Source organism: Corvus cornix, chromosome 4 (genome assembly GCF_000738735.6).
Source record: "Corvus cornix cornix isolate S_Up_H32 chromosome 4, ASM73873v5, whole genome shotgun sequence".
Taxonomy (NCBI): Eukaryota; Metazoa; Chordata; class Aves; order Passeriformes; family Corvidae; genus Corvus; species Corvus cornix.
In genome coordinates this window covers 46,622,702-46,636,775 of record NC_046334.1, presented here as the reverse complement: position 1 = coordinate 46,636,775, position 14,074 = coordinate 46,622,702, and the positions used below count along the sequence as shown (strand labels likewise).

Here is a 14,074-nt window from a genome sequence, read left to right as displayed (position 1 = left end):
ACCCGGCAGCGCCGCCTGGCGGCCGCGGGCCGTCCCCGCTCCCCGGGAGGCGCCGCGCTCCCCGCCGCCGGTTTACCGTGGCAACCGCCACCGCCGCGCCGGCCCTCGCGTCACCGCCGCGGCTGTACAGGCCCTCGGACGCGGCGCAGCCCAGGGCAGGGGGGCCGGGCTGGCTGTACTTTCTCCGTTACAGCTGCGCCGCCCGAGGCGCGCTCCTGGAGGGGCAGGGGAGTCAGCGCAGCGCCCCCGGGAGCGAGCTGATATTTAGCCATGGCCCAGGATTTGAGGAGTCTGGTGGGCTCGGGGAGCGCCCGGGAGCTGCAGGAGAAACTGGAGAACTGGCAACGGGACTACGAGGTGGGTTCTGCCGCTCCCCGGGGCAGCGGCCTCCGCTCGGCGTTCCACAGGGCGGTTTGGGACACTGCCCCGCACGCGCATCCAGTCAGCGCAGTTCTAACACCTTTAAAGCGCTCACAGCTTCGGCTGTTTGGCTTTTTGTCCATGTCAAGGTTCCCTGAAAACAAGGGTTGGAGGTTGAAAGCGAGGTTTGAGCGGTACCGGCTGTGTTTAGAACAGAGGAGAGCGTTGGAGTAAAAGACCGGCAGGTGGAAGGGCCACGGGGGGGCTGTGCTCAGAAGCAATCGGCTGTAGCCCCGGAACAGTCAGGAGAACGTGACGAAAAAGGGTGCTGAGAGCGATAACGGGTTATCCAGCATCCCAACTCTTCTGGGTGGGGAAACCTGTCAGAGCTGAGAGGCTGCTGCAAGGCAGCACGGCCGCCGGAGGGCTTCAGAACGGGGGAAACGAGTGTGAGGGAAGAGTTTCGGGTATGAGGAGAAGGCTGCAGATGGGTGTAGTGGTATCTATGCAGGAGGAACAGGAAACTCAGGAGGTGAAGAGGGGGAAATAGTAGAGAAGGTGTAATTTTAGGGAAAGATGAGGTGAAGGAACATGAGACTTGACAGCTGTAACTTTGCTCAGCGGAAAATCTTAAGAGAGTTTTCACTTCTGCGTCCCCAGGTTTCTGTAGCTTCTGGATGCAGATAGTTGGTCACGAGCCTGTAACTGCTGTGTGCTGTGGTTGGTGAGAAAAGGTGCTGAGCACAGATGCAGCGTTTTCAGGGGGAAGTCAGTTCATTTTCTTTACTTCACGGTGGATAGGAGTTACAGTTACATAGCCAGTGTAACTCTGCAGGATTCGTGGCAAAGGACAGTTTTAAGGAGTTTGAGACTAGCTGGTAGAACTACCACAGAAGATGCCAGAGGAGGAACAGTGCCATGCATTTTAAAATCTTGCAAATGGATGGTGGGGGTAGGAGGGCTGAGCAGTAGTGGGGGCTGACCTCTCCATAATAAGTGAGTTGGGAATAGTCTTTCAGGTCTTGGGAAATGAACAGTTTTAGGCTGCTGTTTCAGAAAAAGAGGAGCTGGCAGATGGAAACACCGTGGGTGTTACGTCGCTGTAATGAGCTGGAAAAATGCACTTTGCAGCCGTGTTCTTGTGGAGGTGAGCAGGTTGACTGTGCTCCCTGAGGAAAGCATGTTGCAGTAATTAAAACACAAGCTGATGGGGGCATGGGTGGGAATTTCAGCTGTTTTGGAAGCTTGTAAAAACCATATGGAGTCATTAAAATCTGAAGACCTAGAGGGTGATCTATGTGGAAGGTGATACACAGGCTACAGATAAAGGTTAAGGAAGCAGGTACAAAGTGTGTATTTTCCTGGCAGATGCAGTAGTGTCCTGGACAGATTAACCCCCATCAGCTCCTTTTCAAAACTGCATTTGCTGAAAGTGATGTCGTTTTGCTGTTTTCTAGGCATAATGCTGGGTTTTTCTCCTTCTTCAGTAGTATTTGTTTCAGTTTGTAACTCTTAAAAATCAGGTGAAATTGCATGGAGGCTTCATGTGACTGCTGACAAAGCAAGATAAGAGCCTTGTATGTATTATTTCAGCTAATATGGAAAACCAGATTTTGGACTATATTTTTTTTAATCCAACGATTTCCTAGATTATTATTTGAATAACTGTTGAAAGATTGTAACTCAGATTCACAATTACTATGATTCTTCTTTTAGAGATGCTTGTGGTTGCAGCCTCTTTATGATGGAAAAGGAGTATGTTTTCTCAAGTGGTGAATTAACTGGGTCATAGAAATCCTGATGTCTTGTTCATTTGCCTATTAAAAATGTGAACCTTGAAAGACAAGTATTCTAATGGATTCAGTAAGAAAAGGTTGGGAAGATGTAATTATAGGGTGGGAAAAATGCCACTATTGTAACAGGAATAACTGTAAGTAAGAAAGATTACACAGATGTATTAGTGAACATTATTTACAGATGAATTCCTTTGGTGAAAATCTGAACCGATGCTGTGAAATACTAGAATTGAACACTGCAATTCAAAAGCGGCTCTTCTCAATTCTCAATGAAACATCTCGAGAAGGTAAGTCAGTGCCTTGTCTAATTACTAACACGTTTCACATGTGACATTTTTTCCAACTCTGGCTCTTTCTATAAGTGTTCTCACCATTTCTTAATGTATGTGTTTTCTTAGATACTCTTAATGAAGGTGCAGACACAATAAAAAACCGTCTCCTGCCAAGCCTAGCTTCAGGAGGTGAAAAGAGCCTCTCTATCACTGAGGTGTGTAAGAAACTTATTTTAAGGGAATAGAACCATGTGAATTTATACCTCCAGAAGAGCTTTAATGACTTTCTGTTAATATTAGCCTCCCTCTCAGATTTTACTTAATGAAATATGTCCTTTGTTGCTCATGGGGACACCTATGGAGACAGCCGTGCTATTGTGGAGGAATTTGCATTGTATAAGAAGTCTATGTTATTATACTGCTTTCGTTTTCTAGGTAAAGATTTGCTATGTTTACATTTGCAGAGACATCATATTTATGCCAGATGTCTGTTATAAAAAATAACACTATGTGAAAATACATGTGAAAGCTGAAGGTGTGCATAAACTCCATACATTATTCTGTGAGCTTTTTTTTTTTTTTTTTTTTAAGAAAAAACTCTTAATATCTCAACATTATACTATTTCCTGAAGAGTTAAAAAAAAGAAGTGCTTCTGCGTGTTGTGATACCACCATGCTCCTGCCATGGTATTTGGAGTTAGTATGTATTTCATATTTACTGAAGGGGCTGTAATACTAACAGTTTGTCAGAAAAGACAGATCAGTTGTGACTTTCTGCTTTGAAAGAAAATGAGAGAGTTGGCTAATTCAGATTAGAGGAAGATCTTCAAGATCCTGAGATTTGACAGTGATGTCTCCATGTTCTTTGGTTTCTCATTTTTACACCTGCTCTGTCAAAATCTTTCATAATTAAAATGGGACAAATAAAAAGTGATATCCCTTAAGAGTCAGATTCTAGTATAATGCAGGAGCAGGCTTCTGCCAAAACCGCCACAAAATATAAACTAATTATGTTATTAAATGACAGTACACCAGGCATACCAGTTACAGATTTGTCATTGCATGTGACATTCAAAATTTAAAGAAAAGCCTATGCACAGTTACTTATTTAATTCCAGTACTATCAGGTCATTTTATGGGTTGTTCAAGACAGCTGCATGTGCAGTAGTGTGCTTTCTGGAATAACAATACGTGCCTCCTCTGTTCTAACAACTTTTTTTTGTATTTTTGTTTTATGTATGTTGTTTTGTATACATGAATTCCCAAAAAGTTTACTTGAGTTGATGCCGTAGTCAATCAGAAGTTGACTAACTGAAAAAAACCAACTGTGCAACACATCTGCAGAATGCTTTGTTCTGATGATTCAGGCAGTAGATCTGCATATGCAGACCTTCCATAATTTCTACCATGAGGTATACAATAAGTGAATATTTTTCTTGAGATAATTGAGTCGTTCTTTGGTGTGCCTGAAAGGTATTGCTTATGTCTCAGAGAGAATGCAATTGTTTTTGTTCTCAATTTCTTTAGAAATGGTCATTACTGAAATATTTAGAAATACGTCTGCCAATAATTCTATAGTACATTGCTGAGGGAATCTGTAAGGTAGAACATTCAAGCAGTGTGACTTTGTTTCCTGGTAGGGTTCACTTGGGGGAGAGCTACAGCTGAGAGATTCCGCCAGCAATCAGAGTTGTCAACTGCAAGAGCTGGAGGACAAACTGTATGCAACTCGTGTGCAGATCAAGCAGATGGAACAAGAGTAGGGAAATTTCTTTTTGTTTGCTTTTTGTTTTTCAACAAGCCACATTTTTCCTTTGACATCTAAAGACTGATGAAGATTTGTAAAATGTTTCATTTCTGGCTTAAAGCCAGAGTTTCAAAATGCATCTAGGCTCTGTGTCATGTGTATGTATCCAAAGTGGGGTACAAATGATACAGTCACACACACATTCATAAATTGACTTGATAGGTTTTGCTTCTGGCAGAGGTGTTGGAAAACATACTAGTATTCTACATAAAAAGGTTTTGTATAGTCCATGACAATCCCATGTGGAGTTATAGTCTATGAAATGTTGCATGCTGAGCAAACCCTAAATAAAAAAATCAATTGAGTGGCTATAGTATAACATCTATTGAAGGACCTACAAAATATTACAATTAATTATGCTACATAATTGATCCGAGAAGATAAAAGCCACTGTTGGAAGATGGAGGAAGAGAGTTGGATTTCCAGATAAGTGACTGGACCCGAACAATTTTTGCCTAGTTGCATAAATCATATTTTGTGGAGCATGGTAATATAAAAATTACTAAATTGCTTCAGATACAAATTTGTGCAGTTATTACCAGTTCCAGAGTCATTTAGGAGGTAGCTCCAAGTGGCAGACACATTCTCATGCATCCTATTAGCATGAGAACAATGAATGTTCAGAAGTCTTGGGTCAATACATAAAGTGATATAATTTCATGCCCTTACTAAGTGATTCCAAGAGTATCAGTTTGGATTTTCCCCATGCCTATTTCTAGAACTCATCTTCCCAAATTTGCTTTTCTTTCCCAGTTGTCCTTTACAGTAGAATTCTTTAGCCCTCTTTTACTACTATTCTGCTAGAAGTCCTTCCTGAAGGAGCTAAGGATGGAACTTGGCAGTCTTTCCTCTTAGCAGATGTTGCTGGCTTTATTACATGTCGTCATCTCAATCCGCCTGCTCCTTAAAAAGGTGGAACAAGAATCTTGTCAATTGATAAGTGTTAGAGCTTTCGTTAGTTCAGATCCTCAGAAATCTCACCAGGGTCCTCCAGTAAAGAAAAGGAAGGACAAACTGAATACCTTCAAAATAAATAGAAAACATTTTTTTTTATTTTTTCCTTCCACTTTTGGTAAGGGGAAAGCAACAGTAATACTGGTGTTTAGAGGGAAAGCAGAGATGTTGGGATAGTTTTTAATATTAAGTAAGAGTAAAGGACAGAAGATAAACTTGCTTGTCTGCCAGTCTTTAAGAAACACTCCTTTTCTTGGGGACAGCAGGAGAGGAACTGTTAGCTTTTGGTATCAGTTGAATAACATTTGTGATGTCCTTTGACTGACTAATATATTACAGCAAAGAAAAGAGCCCGAGAACATCATAGAAGAAAATACCTAGGTTCTTGATCTGTAGAAAAGAAAACTGAACTGGTTTAGTTAACATCTTAAATATGAGAAAGAAATCAGTTTCTATTAGACCTCATCATCTGAGCTAGCTTAAGGACACCAAATGTTAGCCAGTGATTTTTCCTGTAGCGCGGAGTGTAGTGTATCCACTCTCCTGCCACAATATACTTATACAATTTAAAGTAAGATTAAGGGTCTTCTTTGTTTTATGCTTTTTTAAACTCTTGATTTTTCCTTGAGCTTGCTCAATAACTTTCCTCTTTTTTCTGCTCCTGTTGCTTGATGTTGAGGATTAGTTGATAGATAGCTTACATTGATAGAAAGACATCTTGTCACTGACTGTTCTGTGTGATTAAGTCTGAGGGCTTCCCGTGCTGAAGAGTGCAAAGCCTTGAGGCAGTTACAGCAACTGAATGACTATGAACAGGAGATTCAAACACTACGGGATGAGATTTCTCTCCTGGATGCCCAAAAGTCTCTTCTCCAGAGCAGGTAGAGGCCTTATTCAGAGAAGTCACTGAATTGTAGAAATTGGTCATGTTACGTAGCGTGAATTTCCTCCTCATTTGAAGTATAAACAAAAGCTAAGCTTTTTTTACTTTGTTATGAAGGAACATAAACTCTTTAGATGATTTCTTCTAGTGCCCAAATATTTTATTTTAAAGCATGTAAGTTAAGTTTCAGACAAAACAGCAAATAATGCAGCTTTACAAAATACATTGAGAGCAACTGTATGGAATAAAGAGGTTTTTTTGTTGATGAGTGCTCTTATAACAAGTTCTGCCCTATAATTGTACAGTGTTCAATTTTCACTTGTTTGACTTCAACTGTACTCTTCAGAGGTACTGAAAGAGGAACAAATCTCCAAAATATTACTAGTTAAAAGTGTGTTTCCTAGGAGCAAACTGCTTGGCTACACGTGCTTTAGGAATTACTTTACTTTTACCATTTAGGCTTTATCCCATAGAACATATTGATGCAAATGCCTTCATATTAGACTAACCAGCTGCAGCTTCTTTAATTACGTTGGCTAAAAATGTCACCTTATCCTTGTAAAATTAAATTGATGAAAAAATCTGCCCTAGGGAAAAACATCTGAGGATGGTAAAGTGACGTGAAGCTTCTTTGCACATCTGTCATAGGCTTGTGCGGAGCCGCTCTCCTTTCAGGTGCAGTGTGAGCAAGTCACGCAGCGCCGTTTCCGTGAGGACCTGGTCACCTGCTCGGGCCGGGCGGGTCAATGCTTCGCATCGCGCCTGCATCATAGCCCGCTTTGGCTTCATTTATGCTCAAGAACGCTTGGATGCAGAGACTCTTTTGAGGGCATTCATCTGTGACATGGAGACGGTGCAGAGGATAATATACATTGCAGCTGTGGTAAGAAAGAAATAGTATTTCTTGTTTTACAGGCCAGAAGTGTTTTGTAAAATACTATGTCTGCATTGGATTAAATTGTGGGTAAATTAGCATTTCTCTCAAGTGCAGAGAAGAAAAGCTTTCTTCCTTTATTTATTTTGATTTTTCTTTCTTTCCCTCACACTTCTACATTGAACAGTCAATGTAGTGTCCTACCTGACCTGTCCCAAGATTGGAACAGGGTCAATGGTTTACAGTACAGGTACTAAAACAAGACTGATTTGGTCTGAAGAGTGATCAACGTTGGCCTTATTTAGAAAAATTATTTTGGGAATGCTGCATTAAATACTACAACACTACAAAGCTAAAAATCTTTCCATATCGTGCTTTCCTTTTGCTTGTAGTTATGTGCTTTTTTAGTTTAATTGGGTCCCTTGAAACCACACAGATGCCTCACATTTACCGTGAGCTCGGTGTGAAGAAAGTTGTTTTCATTTTTTCTGTATGGAATCTTCTTTTCTATAAAAGTGATGTAACACATACCTGTGTCAGAAAGCAGCATCTCTTAATGTGTGTGACCCCAAGCAAATTTAACTTACTGAAAGTTTTTTCTCTCAACTGTCATTCAGTTTACACTCTCCAGTTCAACCTCTTTTCCCAAAAACAAACGAGGTGTTCTGGTCTTACATGTCACATAAAATGCTAATGCTCATGATACCTTTGAATGTGTTTGCAACTGATCATGGGTATGTGATGGAATCCTATGCAAATATAGAAGGTTAGGTGGGAAGCTTTTCAATCTTATCTTCTGCAATTACACTCAATCAGAGAATTCCGTCCTGATGAGTTAACTTTCTCCTTTACAGCAGTATATTATGTTCCTCCTTATTATGATGACAGTGGGTTAAATTAATTTTCTCAGATAACTGATAAAAAATTAGTCTTGGTCTCCTGTATTTAACTTGATGTTCTTTATGTTTGCAGGAATCTTTTCGTGCAGCAAAGATGGCCTTCTGGAAGCTCAAAATAAGTGTAAAAGAGACTTTGGCTCTAGATCACGTGGGACCTGAGTCACTTGAAGTTGCTGCCCTGGATTATATAGCTCGCCACAAGGATCTCTATGACGTTTGTCAGAGTGTCCAGGTAAGTCAAGGGCAGCGGGGAAGTGACGTGGTGATCTCTTTCAGGACCTAGTAAATTCAGAATATGCAAACTAGACATGCACTGTAACCTGAAGGCGAAAAAAGTTATTGTATGGACTTGTAGCAGTTTACTTTCCAAAACAACAGTGCTAGGACTAGTATATGTATGACTTAGTAATAGCTTGTTTTATTTGTTTATAGCAGCACATTCTTTCTGAAGCTATTGTTTTCTGGCATAGTCGAGGGCAGCATTACTATGAGCTTTTTATACTGTTTTTTAAATGTAGAAGGCTGAGGGGCATATTTAGGGGGGGATTTCTATACTTGCTTGTCAATAAAATTGTTAGTGAGTGCAAATGGCTCATGTATGTTTATTTTCAGGAAGTGGTTTGCTCCATGAACGTGAACCCAAAGATTCCATATCCACCAGAAGTTGATTTCTTTGTGATCCGCACTTTGATTCGAGAGTTGTGCTGTTTGGCTTTTTCAATGCAGACGCTCATTCCTCCTCTTGATATTGCCCTTGGTGTTGATGGAGAACTTTTCAATAGGACCATGTAAGAAATCTTTATATTCAGTCAGACTCTTACCATTAAAGGTTGTGTAGTCTACTTGTTTCCTGATTAATAAAAAAGTTTAAGATTGCTAAACATTAATTGGTGCAAAAAAACCTAGCCTGTAGTAGAATTTGATATGTCTTTAAGGTTTATGATAGTGTATAAATACCAGCATGTAGACAAGTGTCAACAATTTTTTTTAGTGAACAGCAGAGCAATTTTCTGGATAAACCTCTGTCTCAAGACCATATTTAATTTATCATTTAAAAAGAAAATTATCATCAGCTTTCCCTGTTTAGTTTCTATCTGCATTTTTAAAAATGTTTGCATCTTTGTTCCTCCGTACTGGCCTGTTCTGTAAAAGTCATGTTTACTGGGATCTGGCAGTTGGTGTCTGTTACCTGGATCATCAACATACTTCCTGCAACCTCCAGGCTGTGGCTGCTGTACAGCATACAAGTATTAATACGCTCCCACCTCTTCTGGTTTAGAGCTGAGCAAAACCAAAATGGCCTCTTAAAAATGGGAATTTTGTTAAAAGAAATTCACACCATGACATAATTTTTCTTTTTTCTATAGGGTCAGGCTGCTTTTTTAGCAGGCAGAGAACTGTAGGGTGCTTCCCTGTTGTCTAGAAAATTAATGGGATTGATAGGTCATACAAAATTCCTTATTTTGCATCAAAAAAAAGCACCTTACATCACTAAGGAGGTTTCTAATAATAATTTAGAATACAATGGATTCTAGGTGCTGAAGAGATTGAGAAGTCAAGGAGAGAAATAGAGAAGATGAAAGTAGACTCTCGACAGGAGAGTGCAAAGTCATACAGGACTACTCAATGATCCTATCCAAATCCTGGACAGTTAGCTTTTGACACTCAAAGCTATTGGCTAAACACTGTGGTATAGTCTTGGGATGCTTTCTCCACCTACTCGGTGTGTATGGCCTTAAAAAACCACATGTAACATGTTTTTGTGTGCTGCTGTGGGAGACACATACTCAATCTGTCTGTCTATCTATCTAGATAAATGTGGCATGTGTATATCTTTACATGTGTGGCATGTATACATGGTACACAGAGATGGAGCAAAACTTGTAGAAATTAAAGTATCTCTGTTTGTTATGTGTGATACCATTCTATAAAGGGCTAGCCAAACATCATTGTACCCTATGCCTTGCTTCATGCCTCTGGTTGTGACATTGTTTTGTATGACTTGCTATTGTAATACATTACTAAAGTATAAATGCATTGCTTTTTAAAAATTTCTGTTATTTGGTATTTGTTCTGAGTTTGAACCCATAAAGCCAAACATGTTAGTTAGCCAGTATTCCAGACTTAGAGATGCAGTATATATACCTTTGATTTAATTTTTCATCACTAAAATGCCACTGTTTCATTATTAATATATGAGGATCTTGCTAATCAAGTTGCCTGATGTCTCATAAGATACTAGGATGTAACTTCCTAGTTGACTATTTCTGTAATATCCTTTATAGTGGGCTTGTTTTAGCAAGGTATTTCAGGAAGAGGGGATGAATGTGCTTGCCAAATTGCTGCTCAGAAGGTTTGATCTGTCAGTGGACACAGGGGCCCTAGCTTGTGTGGGCTTATGCAAAAATTAAGGTCTAGTGGCCTTCTGAATGTTAGATGGCTTTATTGGAATATCTGTCAGTATAAGTAAACAGTATGTTCTGTTAAGTCTGTCTTCCAAGTGCATTTCTTTTACAGGATCACCTAAAGAGTACTTACTTTTGTGATGTGGAAAAATTGTCAAGAAAGATATTAGAGGTGTAGCTGCTTTTTATCAGCATTGATGATTTGAAACATATTTATCTTTTGGCACTTATATGCAGACATTTCTTGTACTGTGTGTTTCAACAGGTACTATCGTAGTTGTGACTCAGATTTCACAGCTCCCTTTGTGGCCTATCACGTCTGGCCTGCTCTGATGGAAAATGGTGCTGTAATTGTGAAGGGAGAGGTAGTCACTAAAAAAATCGTTCTGGTATGTATTTTGTTAAGGAATATGTTAAGGGAAGTCAGTGAATTTCAACACTGTTTTTAAAATTTAAAAAGTAAGTTTTTAACTGTTCCCTATGGGTGAAGTAGTATATCAAATATCAATTAGATTTTAGTGCCTCATCCTGTATTTAGGATGAATAGTTCCATTTTCCTTAATGTATTAATTATGCAGATATATGGTTGTTGGCAGAGCCTGTTCTAAGGAGAAAGCTTACTCTGTTTCCTCTCTGTCCTCAGACCTTGTCTCCAGCATGGCAAGTCTGCTTGCAGAGTCTGTCTTTATTAAACCTTCTCTCTCAAAAGAGGTTTGTCAAACTCTTCTCTTGTAGTGTTCTCGCAGAAGAAGAATTAGAAGCAGAAGCTGCAGCTGTGGCCGTCGTCTCCGGTCTGGTCAAGTAAGCCTCAGCTGAATGTTTGTAGTGTTAACAGCATCAAGCCTTTTAACTAGGAGTGTAGGCAACCTATTAAAAATGCTGATGTGCCACATGTACATTTTAACACTGGGAAAAAAAGGCCTTTGCTTGAAGGTCTCAAATGAGGTGAAGCTGAACTGACAGATAGCTGCTTGGTAAAATGATCAGTAGAGATACTGTATGAGAAGTAGTAATTCTCAGAAGTATCAACTGTGTATCTTGGAATGCTTTCCCCCTGCTCCCCTTGCTTTAGTGCCCTTCTGAATAAATAATTACATCATCTGGAAGTGTTTTAGTCATCTTGGAGTACATATACAACACATAGTTCCTGCCTCCTGGAATTAGTAACCTAAATTTACTCCTAATTTACTGAATGCATCAAAGGAGCAGAAAATAAGTGTAGGGTGAACAGGAAGGGAAGAACTGAGGTGATACAAATATGAGAAACCTTAGCAGAGTTCTGTATATGCTATAATTACAAAACAATTTAAATTATTTCTGTAAAAAATGTGTATATTTTTCTAATTGTTAGCCCATCTTATTAAATGGACATAGGTGCCCTCAACTTAAATGTGAATATTGAAATCGTGAGAGGCTTTGGGTAGGGCTCACTTTTTTGTGTGCGTGCAGGCTGTGGAAAAAAATCCTAGAAAGTTGTTGAACTTGACTTTATAACAGTAGAGCTGCACTGATAGACATGTGCAAATTTTCTGAATGTTGATGGGTCTCCAGGTGGCTTTCTTGGCTACAGTTCTTTAGCACACCTGATTTTCCTTTTCTGTTTGTCTTGCAGGTGACTCGAAGCCGCAGTCTTTCAACAGTGAGGGTCAAAACGTCAAGTAAGTGGGCATGTTGGTTCCTAATGATTCATGGTTTTCACATTAAGCCCCTGAATGTTTGAACAAAGAAACAAAATAACATGTTGAACATCTTTGATTCTATAATACTTGCCCAAGTCTTACTTTTAAATTGGGTAGCCCTTTCTTTATGTGTGGAAAAATGCTGAGATTTCTGACTTGGAGGAGAGCTTGTTTTTTCACTTTACTGGGACAACTGTCATGGTTTCTTTCTGCTGCTTGCCTTCATTGTGGCCAGTGCTGTAGTAAGTAAAACTTTCTCCCTTCCCTACACAAGAGACAGTTTGCTGCTGCACACCTGCTGGCTCCCTGCCTTTCAAATTCCAAAGAGATAGCTCAGTGGTGACAGTGAAATGAGGGATTTCAGGCAGTATGAATGTGTGCCTATCTTGAAGCTAACCCAGTTTAGAGATTTAGAAAATATAGTTGTACTGAAATGTACCTTTTCCTTCCATAGGGTACTAACTGAACATGTTCCTGTGGTGCAATGCATCTGGATTCAACAACTTTGCTGGTGCCTCTTCTCTTCAGAAATACCTCAAATCTCTCAATAATGTGAATGGCAATTGTCACTTCAAATGGAGTTTGTGTGCAGTGTGTTTTTTAGAATTACAGAAGGCTTATTTATAATTTTAGAAACTAAACTCTTTTGATTTTAAAAAAAAAGTGCACGCAGTACAGGATCATTTGGCAAAATGTGCAAAGCTCTCACGAACCCATGATGTAATCTTGCATATGGAGATAGAATTATTGCATCTAGAATGTTTGCTTTCCACAGATTCCAAATGATGCAGTTTATCTTGATAGGATCTTTAATATAACCTAAATGGTGAATGTTGCAAAATGTTGAGGTTAGCTGTTACTTGAAAACAATGTGATTAATTCGTGCTTATTTACAGTTTTAGAAAATAGTGATAATCTCAGGATGTGCCAGTCTCACACAGCAACCTTTTAAATATATCCTCGTGATAAACTGAATTTTCTAACTACAATGCAGAAGTTGCACAGAACAGTCATAAACTGCCAATACTCCAGCAATCCCCAGGCCTTTATTGACATTTTTGTATGAATGCACTCGTGTGCTTTAGCAAGGCAGTAGTAGTCCTTGTTTAAATACATTGTTACTTAGAAATTATTATAATAAAAATGTGTAGTTTGACACTAAAAGTATTTTGAAAGTGTGCCACATACAAGAGTATTTGTAGGCTTGAAATATTTGATTGAGGCCTCTTCAGTGTCACGCTTACTGGACTTTCATACCATATTGATAGATCAGTAATTGTTGTGAATCTGGTGAAAAAAATGCTGTCCAGTTATCTCTACTGTGGACATTTATTGCACTTTAAGTGTAAAAATTAGAGACACCAAAGAGATTTAACAGTGATAAGATGTGAGATGACATGACATCCCACTCATACCAGTTAGATGTCTGAGCCAGAAAGAGATGGCCAGAACCTGGAGAGGGTGTGCAGGTCAGTGGAGAAGTAACAGCACCAAGGAGTTCCAGCCACTCCAGGCAGAAGTTCAGCTTCACCAGGGTCCCAGCTTAAATTCCTCTATTCTAAAAAAGCAGGCAGCATGGGGAGTAAACAGGAGAAAGTAGAGACGTGCACATGCCTGCAGGGCTATGACCTTATTGTCATCCTGAGAAGTGGTGGGGTGGCTCTCATGTCTGAAGTGCTGGAATGGAAGGGCAAAGGCACTTTAGGAAGGAAAGGCAGGGGAGACGAGTGGTGTTGCCCTCTCTGTCCACCAGCTGGAGTGCATGGAGCTCTGCCTGGGCATGGATGAGGAGCTGACTGAGAGCTTATGGGTAAGGATTAAAGGAAGGGCAGGAACAGGTGACATGGTAAGTGGGGAACTGCTACAGGCCACCTGGCCAGAAAGACTGAGCTGATGAGGCCCACTACAGACAGGTAGAAGCAGCTTCATGTTCGCAAGCCCTGGTTCTCATGAGGGACTTCAACCACCCTGATACCTGTTGAAGGAACAACACAGCAGGGCACAGGCAGTTCAAGAGGTTCCAGAAAAGCATTGATGATAACTTCCTTCTCTAAGTGACAGAGGAACCAATGGGGGGGGGGAGGGGGGTGTATGCCGGACCTCATGCTCACCAACAAGGAGCAGCTGGTGGGGAGTGTGAAGCTC

At 40.2% G+C, this 14,074-nt stretch overlaps 1 protein-coding gene across 3 annotated transcripts; it reads left to right on the top strand.

Moving 5' to 3' along the window:
- Positions 1–48: 48 nt before the first annotated feature.
- Positions 49–13,096, top strand: SPATA18 (spermatogenesis associated 18). Of its 3 annotated transcripts, XM_019286939.3 has the most exons (12): positions 49–357; positions 2,338–2,443; positions 2,555–2,643; positions 4,069–4,187; positions 5,936–6,070; positions 6,721–6,955; positions 7,919–8,077; positions 8,458–8,633; positions 10,516–10,639; positions 10,986–11,051; positions 11,863–11,908; positions 12,384–13,096. In XM_019286939.3, the coding sequence occupies exons 1-12, from the start codon at positions 271–273 to the stop codon at positions 12,389–12,391; spliced, it is 1,350 nt and encodes a 449-aa protein (XP_019142484.2). In that variant the 5' UTR covers positions 49–270; the 3' UTR covers positions 12,392–13,096. The 3 variants fall into 3 exon arrangements, with proteins under 3 accessions (XP_019142484.2, XP_010399987.3, XP_019142485.1); XM_010401685.4 differs by lacking the exon at positions 5,936–6,070; XM_019286940.3 differs by lacking the exons at positions 49–357; positions 2,555–2,643 and having other exon boundaries at positions 2,344–2,443.
- The last annotated feature ends 978 nt before the right edge of the window (positions 13,097–14,074 follow it).

Excerpts from the sequence above, each read along its gene's own strand:
- SPATA18 (XM_019286939.3), top strand. The coding sequence starts at position 271 with ATGGCCCAGGATTTGAGGAGTCTGGTGGGCTCGGGGAGCGCCCGGGAG. Across the intron at positions 4,188-5,935 it reads ATCAAGCAGATGGAACAAGA|TCTGAGGGCTTCCCGTGCTG; the intron begins GTAGGGAAATTT and ends TGTGTGATTAAG. Across the intron at positions 6,956-7,918 it reads TAATATACATTGCAGCTGTG|GAATCTTTTCGTGCAGCAAA; the intron begins GTAAGAAAGAAA and ends TTATGTTTGCAG.